At 37.0% G+C, this 25,680-nt stretch overlaps 1 protein-coding gene across 5 annotated transcripts in view; it reads left to right on the top strand.

Moving 5' to 3' along the window:
• The window catches only part of NDFIP2 (Nedd4 family interacting protein 2), a 44,756-nt gene that overhangs the window by 8,258 nt on the left and 10,818 nt on the right, over positions 1 to 25,680 (top strand). For 3 of the 5 annotated variants that reach the window (XM_074563308.1, XM_074563347.1, XM_074563318.1), the window contains exons 2-5: positions 11,225 to 11,381; positions 12,882 to 13,009; positions 16,964 to 17,023; positions 20,240 to 20,327. In XM_074563308.1, the coding sequence (XP_074419409.1) occupies positions 11,225 to 11,381; positions 12,882 to 13,009; positions 16,964 to 17,023; positions 20,240 to 20,327 (433 nt within the window). The remainder of the gene's footprint in view (positions 1 to 11,224; positions 11,382 to 12,881; positions 13,010 to 16,963; positions 17,024 to 20,239; positions 20,328 to 25,680) is intronic. The other 2 variants (XM_074563327.1, XM_074563337.1) reach the window with 1 other exon arrangement.

Here is a 25,680-nt window from a genome sequence, read left to right as displayed (position 1 = left end):
ATAGCACTAGTTTGGTCATCTTCTACTCTCCTCTGAAGAGCTGAGCTTCCTAGACTGCTGCTTTTTGTTGTTTTTGTTCAGCTGCCTTATAACCACAAAAACATGACCTGCCTCTAGACGGATGCATCATCTCTCCAGCAGCCGAAAGATCCAGAGTATTGTCCTTTGGGCCAAATATTTTGTAGGCTTGCTTTAAAATGCTTAGTCAACACTTTTTAGCTCTAACAGCAGAGTTGAAAAAACTCAATACTATCTGTTGAGACATAAAAATGCATTCTTCAGAGAAAGGGCCTTTAGTGTTTATTATTGTTGTGTGAGTTGTGTTTATCTTTGCTACTAAACCTTACTAAAGCTGTGAGTCCCACAGTGGATGGAAAAGAAAGAAGACCACAAATGAAAATGAGAATCTTTTCAGTAGAGCCTGTTCTTCTGCATGCAATGCACAAAAAGTGTGTTCAGCTGGTGTTTTGTATGTGTGTGCGGTTTTTAAGCTGTTGAAATTTCTGTCTGCATTATCTCTCTAATGATTTGATTTACTGATATCTTAAGATGAGGACTTTGAGTACTCCATTTTCCAGTTACTAAGAAAATGAGATATGCTGAAAAGTCAGGCACAATTGACCCTCTATTAAGAATAAAAAGGGTTGCTCTTATTGATTAATAATATCCTCTGATTGATGTATTATTTAATTAATGATTTCATTTTGGGCTAACTGGTACTGTAGAGTGGGAAACTGTTCCTGCTTGACTGGCTTTATTCAAATACACGAGCAATAAAACCTCTGTGTTGTCAATGAAGTTGAGACATTTCACGTTTTTCTTAGAGTTTTACTGCAGAATTTTCAAGGATATTTACTTACCTGTGATACAGGAGGCACAAACTTGAGAGTCATTTTTTGCCTACCTCTCTCAAATCAGGAGCTTAATGTGAAACTGTGTGCTCCTTCTGTAGTTCAGTTACCATGATACTTCTCCAGGAAAAAAAACCACCTCTTTTTCTTTATCCCTCCCCTAGTAAAATGGATTTGCCATTTTTAGCATTTTCCTGCGTTGTCTTCATTAGGAAACATTGTGCATAAACCTTCCTACTGTACTTGGACTTCTAAATGAAACATGCATAATACTTTTTAGCCAAGATGAATGTAGGCTAAAATGGAAGCCGGAACTAACTGTTGAATATTGAGTTTGCTCACGGTGACAGCCCTGTCCACTTCCTAATTTTACAGACTTTACTGTTCCCTCTACTTTTATAGTTTACGTGTTTCATACGTTCTGTGCAACTTTAGAGTGACTGTGATCTACTTTCTGTACTGATTCTATAAAGCTGCTGTTAACTTGAAGCCATGACCTTTCGACTTGCAATTCTTGGAGCTGTCACTGGTGGTTTGCTGAAGCTGTTTGTTAGTGGCAGCTGCCAACAAATCCTGATAAAACATTGTCTGTCATCAGGGAAGACAGTGAGAATGAACAGGAAGCATCATTGTACGAAACTCGGGCACTGTATGCAGTTTTGGGATCTCGCAAGAGGAGCTACAGAAGGTAAAGGGAAGCAGCCTTCTTAAAAGTGGTTCTGGAATGGGTGGCAGTAGTTGGAAGCGATCAACACTTACAAAGTCACCAAGACAGTGGACAAAGCAGTCGCGGAGCCGTTGTTCACCAAATTGTGCAAGATTAAAACTGGAAAGCTCTCACTGAAATTTGGGTTGAGTCACAGAAAAGACAAGGAGAAGTGAACATATGCAGTTTGTTAATACACAAGATCGTTGAGGCAGATAGCACAGGCAGATTCAGGAACACAAATTCACAGTGAGTGGTAAAGAATTTTCACAGTTAACAAAACCATAACAAATGCAAATGGAATAGGCAGAGATATACACTTTACCAGCCATAATGTAACAGCCATCAATGTTGGAGGCATCTGAAGAAAATGGATGGCAAATAAGCGGCTAAGGCTGGTGTGCTGCCCATGTAGATCCTGATGATTGTGTTGGAGATGGAACACTGCCTTAGACTGACCGCTGGTCTCAGTAACATCCTTCGGTTTTATTAATGGGTCTGTATGATATACTCTTACTTCTAACTAGAAAATCTTCAAGGAGGAGAGCCTCGTTTTGTACTTGGTTTATAGAACTTAAACTAGTTGCTCAAGCTGTTCTCAAGTTACTATTTGACAAACAGAAGGCTATGTGGTAGTCTTTTTATAACTTCTAAATTCTAGAGTAACTCAGAGTTGCAATACTTCATAGTGTACAAGCTCTAGAGTTACCTTTTTACCATTTTTCTTTCTAGAAATACTGTTTTTATACTTGAAGATTTTAAAAATGGTGGTCCCAGCCACAGTCTTTATTAGTATAAGAGACTTCAGGTTTTTGTTCACGAATTTCACAACTAATTCCTGTAACCATGCAATAGGAAAAGCTCCTGGAAGCTATGCTTGATTTACAATTTTACAGTAAATACGAAGCATTTACCTGTTTGGATCTTGCCAAAATTCTAGTATTCAGAATTATTTCTGAATAATTCTTTAGTAGAGAAGAAAGCTAAAAAAATAATTGGAGAGAAATGGATATATTTTTTAAGGATAACTACGCTTCCAGTAGCCTTAGTCTCAGAATATTAACTTTTTTAAAAGAGTTCCCATATGGGCACATGGTATGTTACTGCCCATTACTAATAGCTCCACTTTAGCTGTTAATGTGGGGGATGGGAAAAAATAGGTGTCTTAGAAGCCATAGGAAATGAATGCAAATATGTATGTTGTGCTGGTAAGTGTGTAATTAATTGTTTAAATCTGGATTATAATCCCTGAAAACATGAAAGAACACATAAAATGCTATAGGTAGGGTAGCTGTTGGGATGGGGAGAGAGATTGATCTTTATCTACACACACATATATATAGTATATATGTAAAATATAAATATAATTTTATATATATATGTAAATAAATATAATTTATTTCATTATTTTTTTTCTTCACAAAGTTCTGGTCACCGTTGTTGGGTTTTGTTTGTGTTTTTGTTTCTGTTTTTTTTTCCTTAATGTTCTTATAAGCTTGTTTAAAAACAAACAAACAAAAAAAACCCAAAAAACAAAAACCCAAAACCAAACAAACAAAAAACCCCAAAACAACAACTTGAAAAATCCAATAGGTTAAAGATCCCTAGTTAAAGAGTACTGACTAAAATGATTTAACTATCGCTTAAGTGCGGTTCATGTCAAACACTTTGAATTGCTATGGATCACTTTATTTTTACATGAGGAGTCTCACTTTGGCAGAAAAGCCTTTCTGTTGCAACATATTTTTCAGCAGCATTTGGTATAAATCTCTTTGGATTCTTTTTGGTAGAAGTTTGCCTCCAGAGGTTGTGGGTTTCCATGGCACCTAATCCTTATTTAGCAGACACAGTTGGTATTTCTACACAGCTGTGGAACGGCAGCAATGGACTTCTGTTCTGCTTTTCTGCTTCTACTGCAGCTTTTACACCTCTGACCTTCTAATGTATTGACTGCTGTTGAAAACTTTCTGCACAGATGCATCAAGGAGGGAAAAAAAAAAAACAAAACCAAAAAAAACCCCAAAATCAAAACCACTCCACTGTCATGAAGGGCTGTTGCTAGATCTGGGTATGTGATAGTCGATGCTTGCCAAGTGATGGGATGGTGGGGAAAAAATGTGTATCTGTTCTGTGCAGTCATAAATTCTGATTAAATTTGGTTACTTTTAAATACATAAAAGCTGAAAATCTTGTGGTTTTGACTTTTATGTTTTACTGGAATGTACTAAAATGCCTTATAAGCTTAATTGCTTAGTACTTTAATAGAGTATTTATTCATCTGAAGGCTCCACAGTCTCTACAGGATGATGTTTCTCTGGAGCGCTGTGGCTGTGTCCAGAACATGTTTTAGAAAAAATTGTGTTTGGTGCTGAACTGCAAATAACTGCCTTCCTACTAGCTGTGAAATTAACGATCTGGTCTGCATGGGTTTGTGGTAAATTGGTGTTACAACAGGAATTTGAAGAAAAAGGCATGATGTTGTTGTAAACTACCTTATTGGTAGAGGATAAAAACTGATACTCAGGAGAAAGTTACTAAGTTAAGATGTGTTTTAGTTTGGTGTTTTCCCTCAAGAATTGTGAAATATTTCTTTTGGGATTTTTTTTTCCTGATAAACCAGAAAATGAAAACATTCATTTTGTAGAAGAATATATTTATCTCTTCTGCTCCTGTAATTCTTATCTAAGTGTAATTACAGATCATTGGTTTTAGTTTTGATTGTCCAGTGGCTGCTGGTGACGTGAATTAGGGCTGATTGATCTTAGCACTTGAATGGCATTTATGGGTTAATGGTATAGGTTTTATGGGTTTTTCTAAAAATAAAAAACTAATAGTCAATACCGTGAGCTGTTGAGACCATTTTGTGTCATTCAGAAACAATAGAGATGGGGAAACAGAGGTCAAAGCTGTTTCCAACATGAAGTATTTTTGTAACAGGTTCAGAATTAAATTTTATTTCAAGATTTCCTTTGGTGTTTTTTTTCCTTGAAAAATTAATCCCAAGATTAATACTTAGCTATTTACAGATGAATAAACCTATTTTTAGACTACTCGAGGTGAAAAAACGCACGATGTGGTTACAAAACAAGCATTTAATACACAGCCTGCGTTTGTTCAAGTGAAATTGTTTTTATGTAGGTAAAGAATTATGCTTTCAAGCCTCAGTCTGAGTAGCGCCTCATTTGTAGGGGCATTTTAGTACAGATTTACAAATCATAACAAGTAGGCAGGTCTAAAAGACCTCTGAAATTTTCAGCAAATGAAAATATCAGGTGTAACGTAAAGAGAGGAGGAGCTTCCTGAAAGTTTAACTAAGATTATAGCAGTTTTCTTTTTAACCTGCTATTGGGTACACTTCTAATATTTCCTGTGGTAGAATTTCAATGGAATAAATACCTGTACAGCAGTATGGAAGATGTCATGAATCTAATGCAGAAATGCTGAAATACTTTTTTGCACAGGCAGTCGTGAGATGGGTCTTTTGTGCCCTTCCCTCCAGCACTAGAAGCTGAAGTAAGTAGATATTTTTGGTTGACCTTTTTGGCATAGTCTAAAAAACTGACTTTAGAAGACCAAAGTGTTAACTTCTGCAAAGTAAAGGTGAATCTCTCTTGTTAAGAGTGTTGCTTTTTGTGGAGGAAGTGTACCAACTGACTGGCTTGCATACAAAGGTTGAACTTGCATGGTCTACTTAGTTGTCTCCATACTTAAAGCATAATATTAGGTCCAGCATTATGGGGTTGCTATGTATTGTATTTGTTCTAATGCAATTTGAAACAACCCATGAGCTGGTTGGTGTGAGGTGAAAATTGGAGGAGCCAGGCTTCTTCAAAAACATAATTGTCATATCACTTGAAAGGCTAGAAAGGAGGACACATTAAAAATGCTTGTAATTTAAGATTGCTAGTGAGAAAGCTGTGAAGCTCTGGTGGCCCAGGCAGAACCATCGCTACTGAAACTGAGGCAAAAGCTTACCCAAAGTCAGGCTTTTTCAAGATGAGTAAAGGTATGAAAGGAAACAGGCAAAGAAAGCTGACTAGATGTTTTTTGGATGGTTTTTTTTTTTTTTTTTCCTGTATGGTAGTATCTTCTGCATAATTTCATGCTACACTAAATAAATTATACAAATAGCATGAAAGTAGTGTATGTTTATAAAGGTCGTCTTTTTAAAATGCTTGCAACTTGCTGTTGAAGTTAATTATGTTGTGGTAATTTTACAGTGTACTGATTTCTGTAAATCATATTTTATGAAATGGGAAAACAAGCTTTTGAAACCTGCATAAAATCAGGTAACAGGAACAGCCCGAGTGCTGTTTGTGAGTGTTACGCTATGACTAGAGCTAGCATGTGCTACTTTGATGCACTTTATCAGAAAACATCGTTCTAATTTTGTGTCAGTGTGATACAGATGACCTAAGACATCTTAATGTATCCTTCTCCTTTTCCTCTGTTTATTTTTTTTTTAATTGGCATATTTTAATAACTTGCCTGTGTTGCCACTCTTGTACAATCAGTCAGTTCACCACAAATGAAGCAAATTCTGTTTATCCAGGCAAGCAAACTTTTGTAGGTCAGACAAAACTACTATCTGCAGGTAAATGAAAAGCGTAAGTATAGAATGAGATCTTCCTCCCAGTTTTTTATTTTGAAAAGCCTAAAGAGTAAAAGCGTCTGCATCAGTCCCCTCAGCAAAGGCTTCTGCACTGAGCACTTCCTTGTGGTTCGTGTTCTTTGTAGGGTGTCAGCTGATTTCAGGCATTGCATCTGATTACTTTGGAAATAATTACACAAACAAAATAACAGGCTTCAGGAAATAAATTGCAGGAGGAGATGCAGTACTTCTTTAAAGAAATTATTTATAAAAAAAAAATATGAAATAAAGGTAGCTGTATTTACCACAATATTTTTGTGCTGAAAGGTCTGACATTGATTTTTAACTTCTTCTGAAAAGCAATAGTGAATTATTGCTTTATAGAGTTTTTCTGGAAAAGAAACTGAAGTTAGTATAGGGTGAAAATCATATGAAGGAAAATAATATTTTTTTTCCTATACTATACATTCTTTTTGTTATAGAGCTTTTCTGGAAAAGAAACCAAAGGTAGTATAGGGTAAAAATCATATGAAGGAAAATAATGGGTTTTTTTCCTGTACTGTATGCTCTTTAGTAGTTGCCATGTGGTTTTGAGTCATTGGTGGCAGAAGGGCCATTGCTCCCTGATTGAACTTTGAATTCTAAGTGTCCTAACATATATATATCTTGAGAATATGAGCATCGTGACTTTTCAGTCTGTAACATACTGTAGTTCGAGGGCTGGAAAAGCAGGGATTGAAATACTTGTGTAAACAGTTTGAGAGTAGTATGTCTAACAACAAAACATTCCATTTTTTTAATTGTAAAGCTCCATATAGTCAGCCAGGTGCCCTGCATACAGACTAAGATGTGAAAGAAAAAAAAAATGTCTTTGTGTCCTGCTTTTAAAATGTGAGGGTGGGGGGCAGGGGAAGGTACTAATTTACAGTTGTCTGTAGTTTAATAGGTCCTGGTAATTGTTTTGACCATAATTTTGGCAAAAGCAGCTGTATTGCTTACTATTGTATAATGGTTCATTGGGGGCTTGGGAGGGGGCTGGGATGATGAACCGTGAGTTCTCCTTAGTCCTTTAATTTAAAAAGTGGGCAAAATAATCTTACTATTGGAAAAAAAAATCTTAGATACCATTTCCAGACTTTGAATGTTAAATGCTGTTTCAGGTAACATTTGAGTACGTAGCATAAGTAATGCCTTGAAACAGAAGCATTCTGTTCCCTTCTGAGTGTTTTTAGGTTGGTTTCTATGGCAATGGAACCTATGCAGAGTGTCAGGCCTCTTCTTCCCCTGTCTCCAAAAATAACTTCTAAATTTACCAGACAGCATAAGCCAAAATTAAACGGGAAGGGGGAGGCTCAAAGGTAGTCAGGTTCTTACTGGTTTCAAGCAAACTGGTGACTCCACAGAGGAGAGTCGGTGCCCTGTGTAGACAAGGCAGTGTTGCTACAAGACAAAACGATATAACCACCGCTGTCTACCTTGCTGGCATAGGCAAAATTTCCAGCTTGCTGGGGCAAGTTCTGCTGCAGTTGTGGGTTTTAGTTGGTTTGGTTTGTTTTTTACCCCAGTTGAGTCCCTTTGGAGGAGCTGAAGTTTTTGCCTTGAGGAGAGAGTAGGAGACAGGATGCTTGAACGAGAACTAACAAAAGCTGGTTTCTGTTCGTGGAACAACTTGTGTTTATTATTCTAGCTGTAAATACTCAAGCTGCTTAATCCACTTCTTGTGATTTTTATGATGGGGTACTCTGTAAGGAGTCTTATGATTTTTCTTTAAGTTGATGCATTAGGATAACCTTGATGCCTTTCAGAATTTCTGAAAGGTCTGTATAGTGGAAGACAGGATGAACAGAAATGCTTGATCCCTGAATATGAGTCCTACAAAATAAAGACCTTTTGAATGCTCTAAAGGGCATAACGGCACTCTTTTGTAGGGAGCCCTTAGGATGGAATTTTTCTGTTTCCTAATTGCAGTTGCTATAACAATTGAATGACTTGTTAACTCAATCTTTGAAGGCAAGAAGCCTCGTGTGCTTGTTCTTCTTCCACCCTCATGTTACTTTGACCATTTGTAACTATTATTAAATTACAGATAATTTGGAGAAAGGTAACTTCTCAAGAAAGCATGTAGAAGACACAAAATTAATTTCCTTGGTGGATTTTGGTCAAAGAGCATATTACTACTCAATGAGCTGCTGCAGATCTCTGCGTGTCTTCATGATAGTGACAGCACATACTGTGGCTTGGTAGGGACAAAAAGTTGCGGTGATTGAAGTGAAGGATGAAAGGAGAGGAAGAATGGAGGTAATGGACAGAAATCCATTACCTAGGCTTTACTTCTTCCTCTGCTTGTAGACCAGGTTGTTGTGGTGGGGTAGTCAGAAATGCATACACATCCCAAATGAGGGCGGATGTACCAGCCATTAGTGTAAAAGTATGCCAGTACTGTTCTGTTATTTGTCTCATTGCTAATGCAATCACAGTTTTATTTAAAAAAGGTTTTATTTTAGCTATATCCATTGCAATACTAGATTTTTCTTGTGAATTATAGTACTTAATTTAGAACCGTAACATTTATAGCTCTCAGGCTGTTTTTCTGACCTGCTTGATATTTTTAGAATTGAGTGTTTTGTCTTCTCACTTTGCTTTCTGTATCCCTAAATATGTTAGGATCTTTTGAAGAGGTTTTGTTTTCTTTGGCCTTAACTACTCTAAATTGCTATACGTATTTCTCAGGTTACTACTTCTTCTGGACCACTCACTAGCCATTAAATGACCTGATTGCTCAGTACCCAAAAACCCTCGATAACCCCTATCAGTTCCATTGAAGGTGACTTCTCCTTAATAGTATGTGCTCGTGTGCGTATTGTGCCTGGGTGTGTATATATACTTAACATATGTGTGTGCATATATATGTAGTTTATAGATAAACCCTTTAATCTTTAAGCTGTGGTTCTTTGAATACAGTATTTGGAGGGATTCCTGAAAAATGATTAAAAATGCTTTAGCAAGTAATGTTATCACTTTTTCTAATTTGACACATTTAAAGAGAAGAGTGTGGTAGAAGCCATATAAAAATTGCAATGAAGTTGTTCTGTTGCTCTAACTTCTTCTGAAGCATTTTCTGTTTTCCCTTCAACTATAGTTTTGATTTACCTGCCTACTGTTGAAATGTCTTCTATGCTTTTAATTCCTGCTGTTATCCTTAGTTTTTCATTAGAAAGAAAAGCACGGAATTTGTAACCTGCAGAACTTGAACATGAGCCAGCAGCGTGCCCTTGCAGCAGAAAAGGCTAATGGTACCTTGGGCTGCACTGGGCAAAGCATTGCCATTAGGTGGAGGGAGGTGACCCTTCCCCTCTGCTCAGCATTGGTGAGGCCACACTGCTATGCCCAGGTCTGGGTTTCCCAGTACCAGAGAGACATGGGCGTACTGGGGAGAGCCCAACAAAGGGCAACCAAGGTGATGAAGGGACGGGAGCATGCCTCCTGTGAGGAAAGTCTCCAAGACCTGGGACTTTTCAGCCTGGAGCAAAGAAGGCTCGGGGGGGAAACTCATCAGTGTACGTAAATCCCTGCCAGGAGGGTGCAGAGAGGATGGAGCCAGGCTCTTTTCAGTGGAGCTCAGAGGCAGGACCAGAGGCAATGGGCACACAGAGAAACACAGGAGATTCCCAGGTTCTCGCTGAACATCAGGAAACACTCTTTTATTTCTTTCTCTTTTTTTCAGCATTTTTTATTTTTTTAAAATGTCAGTGTGACTAGGCATTGAAACAGGTTGCCCAGGGAGGTTGTGGAGTCTCCATCCTTGGAGATACTCAAAAGCCATCAGGACGTGGTCCTGGGCAACTGGCTGTAGGTAGCTGCGGTTGAGCAGGGGGGTTGGACCTTATAACCTCCAGAGGTCCATTCCAACTTCAGCCGTTCTGTGAACTTTGATATACTCTGGATATAAAAGAATTTTGGTATGAATGTTATGCTACTTAGCAAAGAATTTAGCTTGCTTTCTTCTGAGAATATGCTTTTTCCAGTAATCTGATTGTACTTTGCCTAATATGAAATTAATACAGATATATTCTTAATATTTTGTTATTAAAATTATGCTTGTTCATAGAAACTAGCAATTTCAAGTTACAGAATTATTTTTTTCAGATATGTTCAACTTATTTTCTGGGTTTTAAATATGGAGCTTCAGTAGCTGCCTTCTAGGCATCTTATCTTGTAGTTCACACTAGTGGGAACTAGCACTTCTTTTGTTTAATGCTAGTACTCTTCTTAAAGTTTGATTCATATTTGAAACACTATCAAATTAGCTAAAATAATCAAAAATACTTCTCTAAGAAAAGATGTTAGTTGCTGGAAATGTTAGTTGCTAGATCCGAATTCCATGGTTTTAATAATGTTCTTGCTTATTCAAATTCTTATTTCTGTATATGCTTAACTGGACATGTCTTTTAAAGCTGCATTTTAAGAAAACGAACAACCAAACAAACCAGCAACTTAAAGTTTTATAGGGGAAGGATTCTTTCTAGTCTGTAAAGAACAGCAGATTGTTTTGAAAAGTCGCAGAATTTGAATGGAGAAGCTCTCTGACAAGATCCAAGAGTATAATAATCCCAGTTATAGACGTAGAAATTTGTCATGTTTTTTATTTCTTTTTGTTTAGTACAAGAAAAGACAGTATTGCTCACCTGTTGTATTTTTAAATGGGTTAATACATTTTATGAATGTATTTAAGGAGGAAAAAAAAGTGTACCAGTGTTCAAGTACTTTACAGTCAGCATTTTCCCATACAGTAAACCTTTATAAAAACAGATTTTAAAGGCTCTGCGAACATGATTGATGAGAAGGAATCCATTTCTGGGGGAAAAAAAAGAAAAAAAATGCCATTTAAGATTATCTTTAGCTGTTTGCTTAAAAGGATTTAACTGGACCACTTACAGTAGTCACATGCAGTTTTGTAAATAATTTTTGGTTTTGTTGCAGAGTAATCTCTCTTTTTGAAGACGGTTCTGCAAGTACTAGACTGTCATAGAAAGTATTGCCTGAACGCGTCTGAAATTTGTGTGTTTGTCTTCTAAGCTTCACAATGAGGATGACCCCTCAGAGTCTTCAGCGGCTGAGCAGCCTTCCACGTCTACGGAGACTACGCAGATGCCCCAGACGGCAGCCTTATCTGAAGCAGATACTTCCCCTCCACCTTACTGTAGCATAGCTGTAGAAGCAGCTGCAACCTCAGGTATTTTTCTTACCTAAGAGCTTGTCAGGGAGGAGTGTGTATGAATCAGCACTTGGTTCAAAGTAGTACGATGCTGCGGTTTTTTGGGGGTTTTTTGTTGTTGTTTGTGGGTGTTTTTTTTCCCCTATGCACACAATTGCAGTAAAAAGCTATGCTTTCACGCACAGCCCTTTGTCTGGCTTCTTCAGAAGAAGCGCACTTCTAAATTACGCTGATTGTTCCAAATTACTAGACTAAGTGGATGTTCATTAATTAGTGTAATAGGTTTCATTTAAGTCTGCATGTAGTTCAGTTCCACGTTTAATCTACATCATTGAGTAGTGCTCCATTATTAGACCTCATTAGCAATTTTCGTTACCTCTTTATAAAAAAAAACAAAAACACAAAACAACAAAGCACTAATTTGTCAAAACTCAAACTTCTTAAGCGTGTGCCATTGTTTGGTGAAAATATTGACATGAAAAGATTCATTTTCCTTTAAAACTTGTTGTGGAAAATGAGTAACAGGGGTTTCTCTCTATATTTATTCACTGCTCCCTTTCTTACGAGGTTGTGACTTTTCTTTGGGGTATGGGAGACTTAACAGCAGGCGATATCCAAGTCCCCATTTAAGCAAAGTTGCTTGGATTTGCATCTCCCATGTGCCAAATAAATATCTTAGAAGTAACCTCTACCCTAATTTTTTAAAGTTGGTTAAAGAATCAATTTCCTGTCCCTCTCCTTTGAGACAGTGTTTGCAAGTAAATACATAGCTATGCAGAATTCTCTCTATATATAACAACTTTGTGGTGGTGTGCTGACAAATCTTTTTACCATGTGACCTGTGCTGACAAATCTTTACCGCGTAAGCTGTCTTGTTACGAATTACTGCTGGGTGTAGGAGGAAGCTCAAGGTGTGTTTTAATTAGCTTTTATTCATTTTGTTAGTAATTCTGTTCTATATGATGATGTTTTACTATTTCACTGTATAAGAATTAAATCTGTTGTCCGTTTTGATAGAAGGAACATTTTTAAAAGAATGAGGTGAAATTGAAATCTTGGAAAAAACGATTTTCACAGAACAACTTGAGTTAGGAACAAGGCCATGCTAATAAAAATACAGCCTGATTTTTACTGGACTTAAGTAGCTAATTGATGTTGATAATTAAAGCTTTTTTTCTTTTTTAGGATGTTTCTATGCATGCGTTTTGTATGATTTGATTAAAAGCCTTTGGTTGGAATGCCTAGGGATGTAACTCAGCAAATGCGATCTTCTTGTTAATAAATTTGTTGGCTCCTTGCAGCATCTAGATTCAGGCTTCTGCCTTGAATAGCAACTAAAAGCCCTGTTCACTATTTTATTTTATAAAAATAAAGGGATTTTTTAAGACTTCACTTGAAATACAAATATGATCAATTTCAGCCTCTGTTGAGAAAAATATACTTTAAAGCTCAGTAGTTATGTGCATGTAAAATTTAGTATTCTCGCTTAAAAATGCGTAACCTCTTTATTTTGAACAGAAACACACAATGAATTTTATCCTGTACCACCTCCATACAGTGTAGCTACCTCTCTTCCTACTTATGATGAAGCAGAGAAGGCCAAAGCTGCAGCAATGGCAGCTGCTGCAGCAGAAGTTGCCCAACGAGTAAGTGATACAATTCTGCTTTGCTTCAATTTTGTGACACACGTTAGGCTAATCTAATTATTTATAACAATTGGGCCCATATTATGGCCTATTTATTAAAATAATAGTGGGCTGGTGATTTAAATGTTTTGGATGCTTAGGTTTTATATAGATAGTTTAAGTTAGTTGTAAAGTACTATGAAAAGTGTATCATCTTCACTCTTTTCTGAGGCATAGCTGCTGTCTAAAAATCTTTAAAAGCCAAATTTTGCCCTGTTTTAATAGTTTATCTGGTGTTTTGTCATCTTTTAATTAGGTATCCACTACTAATGTTACTTTGTAGAGTTATTGCTGATATTTAGTGTTTCAAATGGTAAAAAAAACCAAACAAAACAACGGACAAAGTAGGCCGTTAGAGAGGAAGGAGAATTCCAACAGTCTTGAGGGGGCAAAACCCTGAATAAGGCATATCTTTTTTAAAAGGAAAGGTCCCTGTTGTTTGTTCCATGAAAATATAATTACTAAAGTTCAAAGAAATGTTCCAAGTACTTAAAATAAGCAGAAAAAAACCCATGCCACGAGTTACGGTAAACAGCAAAGTAAGTAATAGGTATACATTCAGTGTTTATAGTTTTGTAAGAATTAACATTATAAAGAATATAATCTTCAAAATAGAAAATTGATATCTGCAATTAGTGTTAAATGTTAGTTTTGTAAGCAAAGTTCTTCCTTCTTTTCTCCCAAGTTTTGGAATATGGAAATTCTGCTGCTTGGTAGTATTGGCCATAACGTATTATACCCAAATTAGGCTTCCAGTGCTTTCACTAAAAATCTCCACTTTGAGATCCAATGTGATTGCATTTGAGATGCATTGGAAAAATCTCTGCAGCGTGCTTGTGACTGGAAAAAAAAAAAAAATCTGCTCGCCCAGTGGGAGGCTGTTTCTTCCTTGACTGCTGTGCTGTAATCACAGTGTGCTACACTCACTTTTAAGGTATGCACAGCTAAAATTAAAGTGGATTTGTGTAACGTTGCCAGTGAAGGCGTTACACAAATCTATTTCACTAAATGCAGCAGGGAACCAGGAATATTTGCATGGTTATCTGCCAAGTTTCTGCTATGAGGTGACGATCCCCAGTTGTAACCTTTTAACTGCTTTAACAGGAGCATGGATTCTATGTAATCTGTCCTTACAGCTTGTCATATAAGTAAAATTTTTGCTGCAGTATTGGTCTGAATGAAACACTCAATCTGAAATTCTAAACCTTTAAACCCACTTGGAACACTAGCAACCCAAACCTTAACTTTTAAGGTACCATTACCAGTCTTGTGAGGCTTCCAACAGGACACGTGCAACTCTTTTGCAAGATTCTTGTTGCTTTTAACTCTGTATGTGTAGAACGCCATGGGGTGAAAGTTTCAGACAGGCAAGCAGTCTTCCTTGACCTGAATTTCACAGGGAAAAACCTCGGTCTGGGGTTCAGCCAATTTCAAGAACAAAGCTAAGCAGAAAACAACAAAAACAAAAAAAAACCCAGTGGTTTTTTTTTCCTTGCCTTTTTAGACTTTTTTCACTTTGGAGAACTCTTTTTTCACGTGTTCAGGTTGCAGTGTCAGAAACTTATTTTGCCATTCCTCTGAAAATGTGCCTGGCTTTGGCCAAACTACAAGTATTTGAAAAATGAATTTACACAGTTGATAAACACAGCTTCAAATTTTGTAAATGTGTGGAGATTGTCTTGCATGAACAAGTTTAGACTGCTCATAGCTCTGAAGGGGATGAGACTGCAGGTGTGCTGTTGCCAGAAGATGCTCTCAAGTGTTCTGTGTCAGAGTAGGATTACGGGGCTAAAAATAGATACACCTTAGTAACGCTCCTGACTGCTTTTGGTGAAAACACTGGAACTGAGAAATAGGAATTTCTGGTGTGCCCTGAAGTAGTTTTATTATTCTTAGGCTTTGGTTAGAAGGGAAGAGGAAAGCCACTAAATTCAACTGCAAGGGCATTAAAGGTAGGTGGAGGGAAGAAGGACAATAATGTGAGCTTCTGAAGCTTATGTGTTGTAGAAGTCTGGTTCTGGTTGGGCAAGAAGGTAACTGTCTCAAAGTGAACACAGGCAGGGATCAGAAAGGATGGGCCTAAGTCAAAATGAGAAAAGGCAAGGGTCGATGGAGAGCAGGGGTATGTAGGGAATAAAGAGAGATTTAAATGGGAAACAGAAGGGAGAAGGATAAACTGGGATTGGTGGAGAAAAGAACTCCAGTGGGACAACATGTGGTACTACTGGGAGAGCAGCTGAAGCTGGTGTGTGAGAAATGAGTAGGGAGGCAGTAGGAATCTGGAGTTAAGAGGTAGGAGAGTAGGATATGGTGACAAAGTGAGAAATAAACTTTTACATAATCTGCTTTTCCAGGTAAAAAAAAAAAAAGTAGAATTTGACATTAAAGAGCTAGGTGCTGACACCACAACAACTTCACTTACGGAAAATCAGTAGGAACACCCCATCATTCCCCCAAAGCAGAGACTGACTAAAAAGTTGTAGACTTATGGCAGTATGAAGTTAGTATCAGAAGTCTACTCAGTGTACTTAAAAGCAAAATCCTAACTGCTAAAGATCAAGTTTGATAAAATTTCTACTCAATTTGCTTCTGTGTTTTTTGCTTTTTTTAATTTTCTTTTCTTTTTTCCTTTTTTCTTTTTTTTTTAAAGCACACATATGCACGTACACAAAGCTATATATTGAAGAGACAGTATTAAGGTTGCAAAGTTGAGATCTGGGGAAAAAGTAAGAAATGCTGAAGTTGAGTTCGACTTTAGTAGATGATATTAAAATTATGTACCGTCACAGTTTAAATTAATGCCATTTTAATTACGTTACCACGTGATACTGCCCCAAAATCCCTGCCTTATTTAATACCTCTTATGGATTTACACTGGGGGCAGACTAAGACTGTGTAATAAGACTGTCTTAATCTGGCAGATGACTAGAATAAGAAAAAAAGGTCATCTTATAGTCAGAGTGGTGGTTTGCCATCTTGAGGGGAAGGATTTTGATCCTTAGCTCCGAATACCCATAGAAGAACAGATAAGTCACTTAACGACATACCAGTAGTGCAAAGTTTAATTCTTTTCTCACTTTCACTGTCTTGGAGATCACAAGCAGTGACAGCTGCAGGCAGTATCTGACTTGTGTGTTACACGCTTTGCAAAACATGCACAAATGATACGACATGTAGTTTTTTCAGTTTTTATTTCCAGCCGTAGGAAATTAGTGCTCTTATCATTGTGAACTCTGCTATGATCTGTGCCTCTAGTTTCTGCCTTGTAAAATGAGAATATGTTGCCTCTTCGCTTCAATCATGTGAACACTTGGAAAAACTTAAATGTCCTTATGTTACCTTGAGTGATACAGGAAGCTGGTAATTGTTTCATGGTATTGTTCAAAGCGTGCAGGCTACAAACCTACTCGTTGAGCAGAAGAGAAGAAAATGGTATAAAAAGCACATTAAATAAACAGCTTTCATTTTTTTTTTTCCTCTGAATCATGTAGCGATCTTACAAAAGACATCAGTGTGACCATATTAAAGACTTCATCATAGGTGCTGTATCCACAGTTTGTACAAACAATCTAAACATTTACTGAAACTTTCAGTACTTGTTTTGTAGTTCTTTGTGTAGCTTGCCTTACAAGAATAGATTGTGTATAAACATTTATTTCTTTCAAATGCTCCCAGATAGCTCAATGTATCAAAGAAATTGTAGCAGCCCTATGTCATCAGTAGCGATTGCATTAGTTACCCTGGCTTTTGATGTTTTCCTTTTCACATTCTCAAGGTCAGTTTTGAAAGGTTAATGTAAATGGGCAAAAATATTGCTAACAGTTAACTGACTTGTTTGTATGTTGCAATGAATGGCTTTTACTTAATGCTTTTCAGTTGCATTTGTCTTATGTTTTTCTGTTTTTACATGCTTAGCACGCCCAGTTTAGGGAGTCTAGGAGTCTGTTTGATGAAATATTCCTCAGTCGTCCAGAGGTATGGTATAGTTCTCTCTAGTTTAGACTTTAACTATGAATTTTCCTGCTGGCAAAAAAATGCTTCTGGGGTTCATTGTGCCTTTTTTCCCCTCACCGTTAACTTCTCCATATTGTTTTGTACGCTGAAGGTATCATTTATGGGGTTCATGAAGTAATTTGACCCTTTCCTCAGAAGTTTTTCTCTATAAATCCACTGCATTGAGAAGAGTTACATCAGTTTAGTTATCCAAAGGAGTTCCTGAAAACTTGGGTTCTTTACTTGGGTTGTCTCACCATATGCTAGGTTTCATTTTGAAAGAAGTTAAAAAGCATTGGGGGGTGGGGGGAACAGTTCTCTTTCTGCAGAATGCTACAGAGAGCACTGTAGTTTCAAAGGAGTTAATAGGTTCAACTTCAATAGATGCTGTGTACCATTTGATGTTCTTTTGCTTAGAGAAATTACTGTGTGACATGCCATTTATGTTGATAATATATTTTGCTGTTTAGATGTTTCTGTGGTCATAGGAGCAGTAAGCTTTCTGTTTATACAGATCTCAGCATATTTAGCAAACAAGAAATATCGGCCATGATCCTTAACCATGGCTAAATTTGTCAAAACTCAGTATGAGATACTAAAACAGTATTATTTATCTTATGGATTTGTATGTGGTGTTATATGACATTCTTCTCATTAAAAAAAAATAGATATACAAATAAAATAGATAATTATTCTCATTGATAAAAAATGTCAATGTCTAACAGAAGTGTTTCTATGAAATTACGTTTAGTTCTAAGCATCAGCAGAGAGCAGCATCATTCTGCGTTGTCCCTTTTCATTCCTCAATGAATGGTGGCAAACAATTATATTTTGAAGAAAGACTGGGGCAGTTGACACCAACTACAGTAAATGAGAGCGCTGTGAATGACAGCCAGTATTAGTGGGGCTTCGGCAGTGGCCAATTAGCGTCTTCCGTCTGCAGGAAGCAGACAAAAAAAAAAGCCACAAAATACTAAATGATGTAGATATAGGCTGAATATGCATTCCTAGTGCAGGAAACTATTTCTTAAACATTCTAATAATTTTCATATGCCAATTTTTGGAGACAGTAAATAGAACTCAGTTTAGTATAATACCTTTTTGACAGGTGTGATAAATTGCAACTTGTTCACACTTACTACAACAGTGCCTTCTTGCAAATGTCTGCTCTCATGTCCCTGGGTTGTGTATTGACCTGTGTTTCTCACACCTGCTAAACTTGTTATTGTAGTTGAGCAAAATTTTCTTTTTCTGAAGCAACATTTTGCATAGAGTGTAATTCCCTAATTGGTTTGGAAATGCCGGTGTGAAGTACAGTAGTTAGTAGACAGTTTAAAAAAAAAAAAAGTCCAAAAATTATTTTATATGGGGTTTTATAGACCTTCTGAAATTAAAATTGAAAATATTTTCTGTTGTCCTGACTTGAGAAGGGAACTTTTGTGGCATACGTTTCAGAGATAAAGAGATAAGCACATTCAAATGTAGCGCTCTGTTTAATGCATTTTCAGACCTTCCTTCCCTTCCCGCCCCCCCCCACCCCGCCCCTGGCGTCAGTCTTGTAGCTGCAGCAAAGTTGAACTAAATAAACTAATGCTTTCATAGAAGTCACTTAAGATGACCATGTAGGGACATCTGAAATTATGTAGAGTTCAATTACAGCCCTTTCAGATTGTGGTTCAGCTAACTTTTTGTGCTTTCCTTGTAATTGTCTATGTGAAGAGCAGTGTTTTTTAAAGTTAGTTATCTGATACAGAGTCTTGGTTAATTAATCTGAAATAAAGAGCACAGCTGGAATTTCACGGCCGTGTTACGAAGGGTAAAGCTGGCTGCCTTGAGTTGGTACAGTTTGTTCTAGCACATTTTTAACCATAATCGCTATACCCTGGTAAATTATTTTGCTGTGTTGACAAAGGTCAACGTGTCAATCATGTGACAGAGCTTTAGATCACTGTGGTTGTTTAATGCTCTTTTAGTTATGAACTTAAAATAACATTTGTTACAGCAACTGAGTAATGTGTTAAAATCAGAATTACATTATTTCAGTAGTTAAGTGTTTGTTGTGGGTGGAACCAGTTAAGTAAATCTCACTTGAACTGATCTCCCTTGATTTCTTTTTTTTTTTTTTATAGGTCATGTCTTATCTCCATTCTAATACATTATGATTAATGGGAGAAAAAGTAGGAAAAGAAGGTTGCTCATGCTTATATGTCTAGGCCATATTACTGCTGCTACTGACAGCATTATTTAACTTGTATCATCCCGCGTTGTTTTGATGTTATTCATTTAAGTATAAAAATGGTGTCTTTAACTGGTTTTACAGTTTTCATCAGGCTCTCTTTAGTAAGTACTGTCATCATGAAAACTTTTACACTTGCCAGTCTACAGTGGCAGCAATTGTTTTACTTGCCGGCAGAACTGCAGTACGCAAGATCTGCCAAGTTCTGTTGAAAAATCAAGCACTGAGAAACAAAACAAACTCAGACTTTCAGTATTTTAAGATCTAGTATTTTGACAGGATGGGAGAAATCTCTGGAGCGTTTTGACCGACATCTCTATTTACTTTTGTTTGACTTAGAAGCACTGTGCTTTTTGAGTTCAGAAGACTTTTAAACACTTTTAATGTCTTTGCGCCCTCTAGTGTTGTTAGACGTTTTCTTTGCTTTGCATGTTTTCCTGTAGGTTATAGGATAGTCAAATTGGTTAATGTAGTGCTGGTGCACCAGCAATTTATTTTAAGACAGTAACCCTATTCTAAAGCTTTATTCTGTATTTTGGGAAGCATTAAAAGACTCTTCTCTCAGGAAAATAATACAACATACTATGTAATGATTTCGCAAAAAATATTTAATAGCTTAGCTGTGTATCAAGATAGCTACAGTAAGAAAAAACATTTCTGTTGGTTTTGATTGTTAGAGTAGCCATATGAAATAATTTCTAGCTCCATTTAAGATGAATAGGCATTATGTACATATCTTCTACAGAAACTTTTCAGTTAAATTTGGTCTCTGTCAATATAAGCAACAAATAAGACTTGATTAATCGATATGAAATATTTTTCTTTTAAACTTCCTTGATGTGGACATGTTAGAGAACTGTAAATTTTCTTCTAGCTTTAGAAACATAATTAATACTTTAATCCTACAGATAGTTATTCTAAAATAAACTTGTCACTAAATTATCACTAACCTGTAAATCCAGGAAGAAGAGTATCCACCACGGGATGATTTCAGTGATGCAGATCAGCTTAGAGTGGGCAATGATGGCATCTTCATGTTGGCATTTTTCAGTAAGTTATCTTGTATCCCAGACCTACTGAAGTATATCTTAATTGTACCTTTTTTGTTTTTTTTTCTTACGGAATATTTCTAAAGATAGCTGTGGTAAACTGCATTAATGTACTGTAATGAATGGTTGGGGTTTTTTTACATGTATACAGATACAAACACTTCCTGTTCCAGTTGTAGCAGATACGTTGCACTTTTTTTTTTTTTTTTTTTTTTTCCTGTGGCATCTGTCACAGATAAGAGCACAAAGCGAAATCATAATAAATGTTTTGAGGCATAGCAAGGCTGCAGTGTTACCTAAGAATTAGCAAATTCTGTCATTTTCTAGTTGGACTACCAACTTGAATTAACGGCTGGATCACAGAAATCTGGCAATCCATTTTTAAGTAGAAAAAGCTTGAGAGAGAGATGATGTGCTGTATAAAACTTGCTGATGTTAGTGTAGTGAATTTAAATAGCTGTGGGTGGATTTTTGGAACAAATCCAACAACACGTATTTTTCAGGTTGAACTAACCGCTAGCGTATAAAAATGTATTGTCTCCAGGTAACGTCTGGCTGCAGCCAGCACTACTGTAGCACTTCTTTAGGTACTGCGTGTGTGCACAGTGCGTGTCTTACCTCGTACTTACGTACTCCATTGAGGAAAGCTAGATTTAGCCACTATAAGTTACTTCTAGAAAGAAGCTGCCTCAGTTTTGACAATTGCATACTTCTTTCTAATTTCTGAGGGTATTTTCCCGTTCTGAAATGAGTCCGTTTGGGAACCTGGATGGAAGCTTTGTGTTGGGGATCTGGTTGTCCTGATTAGCATTCATCAGGATGAAAGTTGATTGATTATCCGCTAAAATCTCCTTTATGTCTTTCAACCTAGATCTCATCTTATTTCTTTGTTCTTTAATGTCTTTCACAGTCTTTTTATTTAACTGTTACAGATGCGGGTTACAGAACTTTCACGGAAGTTTTTTTCATGTTGGTGTACGATGTACTAGGACAACGTGGTGTTTGCATCTTGGGATAAAAATATATGTGTCTACCTCACATAGCAAATATATAAATACATATACAGGGTTACAAAGTGAGTTTTGTAGTCTGACCTCTTTCTGTAGTTGGACCATAGAAAGGGTATATATTCTTGCGGACAAAGGCAGTTATGGCTTCATTTTTCTTTTTCCCTTTTTCCCCCTTCCATATGTGCTACAACTTTTTTAACCTATTTAGGTTGTGTATTGTGTGAACTTGCTTTTAAATCCTGGTTCCAGGCTTTCATTAGCACTGCATCTGGAGGTCAAGTGGGTGGGTTGTTTGCTCTAATATGTTTTAAGTCCTTAAAATCACAGCTGAAAACAGACTTGTTAGCTTGCAGCTAGGAGCACAGTGGTAGTAAAAATCCTGCTATGCAGAAGTTGAACTGGAATCAAAGGCTCCAGAAAGGCTCCAATGACCCTCACGTGCAGTTGGCCAAAACTGCGTGCCCAGAACCTTGTGTGCACCTTCCAGAATGCAGAAGTTTACTTGGATAAACTGGCAACTTTTTCTTCAAATAGCCATTTAGCTGAGACTGTCTGCACAGAGCACTACTTTTACACATTTGACAAAAATATTCGGTAGATCATAATTTTCTTGATTATTCTGAGACTGTGTTACTGCCAACTTTGCTTGCCTATGAATGAAATGCAGAAAATGAGTGCTTATACATTGCAAGACATTTATGCAAGTGTATGCTTAATTGGGATTTGTGTTGCCTGTTATGGATACCGGTTACATATGGAAATGGATAAAGTTTACTTGTTTGTGTTCGTACTATGAGGAGTTCACAAAAACTCATAGCATTTATAGACTTGTAGTACTAATTTTCAGAACTCTTTTGTAGGGAAATTGGAGAAGTAAATGAAAAATGAGCTTAACTTAATAAGGTTAGATTGTAAATAGTGGATGGTGTATTCCTGTCCCTCTAATAAGGAGATAAAAATCTCCATAAAGTTGATGTATGTAGGTTTAAGAGAGCAGGAATTAAAATGAAATTTATAGATGGCTATCTTCTGGGTTTTTTTTTCAGGGTGGGATATATTTAAACGCTGCAAGTAGAGGTGGCAGATTAGAGAGAGCCTAGAATAAGTTCCCTCACTTAGTTCAAATGCAGGAGAACAGTGTCAGGCACTGTGCTCTAGGGAGAGGAGCATGGAAAGAACGGCTTGTTCCAGATGTGCTCTCCCACCTCATCCCGTGACTGTTACGTACAGCATTGGTAGAAGGGTCCTGGGGGCGTGGGGCGTAGGGGGGCTGCCTTTGTTTTAAATATAAAGCAGTGAAGTTAGTTATTTTCATTTCATTTTATTCCACTGAAGTATAATAAACTTTTTTCTGAGCTCGCCGGCATATTGCAGTCATCTAGTGATGTGTAGCTACCATCTAGTGGCAGCTGCCCAAGTTGCATGAAATTGCTGTCTTGAGGCCATCTAGTGGCAGATCGGTGTGTTTGGGTTTTTTGTGTGTTCCAGGAGCTTGGTGCATGCTAGTTACACACTTGTTTTCCATCGAAGTTGTAAAGTACTATTCTGTTTAATTAAAGAGAATGAGACAATATACTCGAAAGAATGAAATTCCTTTGCGTGGACAGGTGTTTTTTTGCTTTAGCACTTGATTCGGAAACTTAGTGGAAAAATTTGGAAAACAACCTATTTTGTTTCTAATATGTGGTAAAATCATATGTTTTAAGAAACTGGTGTTGCTCTTGAAATCTGTGATTATGTTGGCGAGCAAAGAATCTGCTCTGTATTGGTCAGGGCTGGTGTTTGTCGGTTTCTGATTTTGAGGTAAATGAATGTGTTAACGAATATATTCATTTTGCTATGAATGCAAAATGCAGCAAACTTTGCTATCAGACCACTTAATATATTTTTTCTTATTATGTATTTTTAAGTCAGCTGTGCCTTATACAGCATAGTATAAACTTTTCAGAATACCAGAGGAAGTTGTTAATAGGTGAGTTTCTCAGAGTGATTTTTTTTTTCTTTTTTTGCACAACAAAAAAGGAGGAGTTTTTGAGCTGTTTCTTTCCATTTTGAGCACAGATGTAATGGTGATAGAGCAAGTAGCTGTCGTGACCCAAAAGGTTTGGTTTTCATGCTTAATCTGCCCTTAGTTGAAGTCTTTTGAGTTGTGTCTGATTGTCTCATCCTGGTTCGTTATGTGAAGGAGGTTGTTTTGGGCAATAATAAAAGGCTTATATGATTTTTCCCTTCTATTTAAGAAGTGTTTTAGAAACTTCAGCCAGCCTTTTCACCTGTGGGCCCCAGAAGGAATTGCAGAGCTCATCTGGATTTTTTTTTTGAAACTGTGGAAAAGGAGTTTTGGGTTGTCCCTACAACCAAGGAAAAATGAATATTAATTTGAACCTCACAGATAGACTAATAAGGAGGAAGAAATGGAGAAAGTGTTTGATCATACAGCCAAAGTTTAGGTTCTCATATCGAGATCTGATTTGTTCTTTTTGAACACACCTGGGCAATGTCAATACTGCGTGTAACTCACACCAATAAACTGTCACGGTGTGGAGAAATGTAAATGTCCATATTGTCCCAGGTGCTACATTGGAACAGATAATAACCATACCAGAATTTTGTAAACTGAGGTTCATACAGGTTTCCAAGCTATTAGATGCTTTAAACAGCTAATAAACTGCACACAAGGTCAGATATATGCTTAGGGGGTTTCAAGGGGGCACAAGTTGGAAGGCAGAGTTGTTGCACATGCTCAGGGTGAGCACAGCCTCCGGTTGCCTGCTTCCCGAGGAGTGGTAAGCATGTCTAAATTTTCTGTGTGAATTTAGCAAACCTGACTTCTGTATGTCCACATCACAAGTGCTATGCAGGTTTCCCTTAGTCATGCAAGAGAAGCTGAGAGGAAGTCATTTGACTGAAGTTGCTAATGTTGGAAGGGGAGAAAGGAACTGTTTTGGGAGTGCTTGTTTCCGCTTGTTTCCTTCTGATTATCAGGAGCCTGGCTGACCTTCATACACAATCGCCTAACTCCTTCCTTTATGCAGAAAAAAATTGACTTACATGGTTTCTCCATACATGTTGGGTGTAATACAGAGTAATTGGAATGAGGAAGCTTCCAGTTGGGTGTTAAGAAAAATTTACCGACAAGGGTAATGAAGCAGTAGAAATAGATTGCCTAGGGAATTTTTTGAGCATTCATCACTGAGTAGGAAAAAAAAAAAAATAAAAATAATTGTCTGTTGAAGTTGATAGCAAATGCCTCTCGTGATCATTGTCAGACTTCAGGTGAGCCCTTCAGGAAGGAGCAAAAACGCATCCCCGTTCACGAATGGAATAAATTTGATGCAGATAGATAGACAATCCTCCCAAATTAACTTTTATTTAAGAAAACTATTGACCGATTCTTTGTTCCTAATGCTGTGCTGTAATTGCTCAAACTTTTACTGAAAAGACAGACTTTTTTTTCCTGTGGTGCTCTAATGTCTGAATTTTGTGTGAGTTTTGTTTTCTCACTAAGTTTGGGGATTTAAAACATTAAGGATTTGTGTGCAGGCATTTTGTTCCCCTCTGCCCCCTTCCGTTCCTTCCAGCCTCTTCAGTGGTTTTTGTGTTTATTGTGGGCTTCCCAAATATTTTCAATTTTCCACCATCTTGTCCTCTCTAGAACTCCTGAATTGTTGTCTTCTGTCAGCTCCCCCAGGTCTTCTGTTGGGTGGTTTTCTTTTTAGTTGCCCTCACTTACTCCCAAAGCTGGGACAACACCTAATTGGGAATTCCCACATTTTGACCTAATGCATGCAAACTGATGTCCATACAGATGATGTTGTTGATTGCCAAGTGAATTGTAAAACTACTGGGAGTTGTGTAAAAGCGTTAATTGAAGTAACAGTGGTAGTTATGTTTCTTGATTTCTTAAGCTTTTATGTAAAACTTCCAAGGCTTCTTATATCTCGTGCTTGAATATAGATCTAAAAGAGAAGACAGTAGTCAATGAAACACCAGCTTCTCAACTTATCTTCATTTCTATACTATGTTTACAGAGCAAGAGCGGATACTTTTATTCTGTTCGATCCAAAGTGGATAAAGCTGAATATGCAGCCTTGATACATGCACGTATGTGTGCATATAACTATATTTTTGGTTATGAAAGTATAGCAAGGTGTTTGTTTTTTTTTTCTTTGTTTTTATCCGAGTCTTGTATGTTACAGTCCTTTGTTTGCATTTACCCTTTATATCTAGTATCATCTGGTTAGATTTCTGTAGCAATGTAATGCTTTCTTTTATGTTGGAATTTTCTCTTGTTTAAAGTAGTAGGTTGCAGCCTGTTTACCATTTGCTTTGTTATTAAGTGAC

Source organism: Larus michahellis, chromosome 1 (assembly GCF_964199755.1).
Source record: "Larus michahellis chromosome 1, bLarMic1.1, whole genome shotgun sequence".
Classification (NCBI taxonomy): domain Eukaryota; kingdom Metazoa; phylum Chordata; class Aves; order Charadriiformes; family Laridae; genus Larus; species Larus michahellis.
The sequence above is the reverse complement of the archived record's forward strand: the minus strand, read 5'-3'. Positions and strand labels throughout refer to the sequence as shown.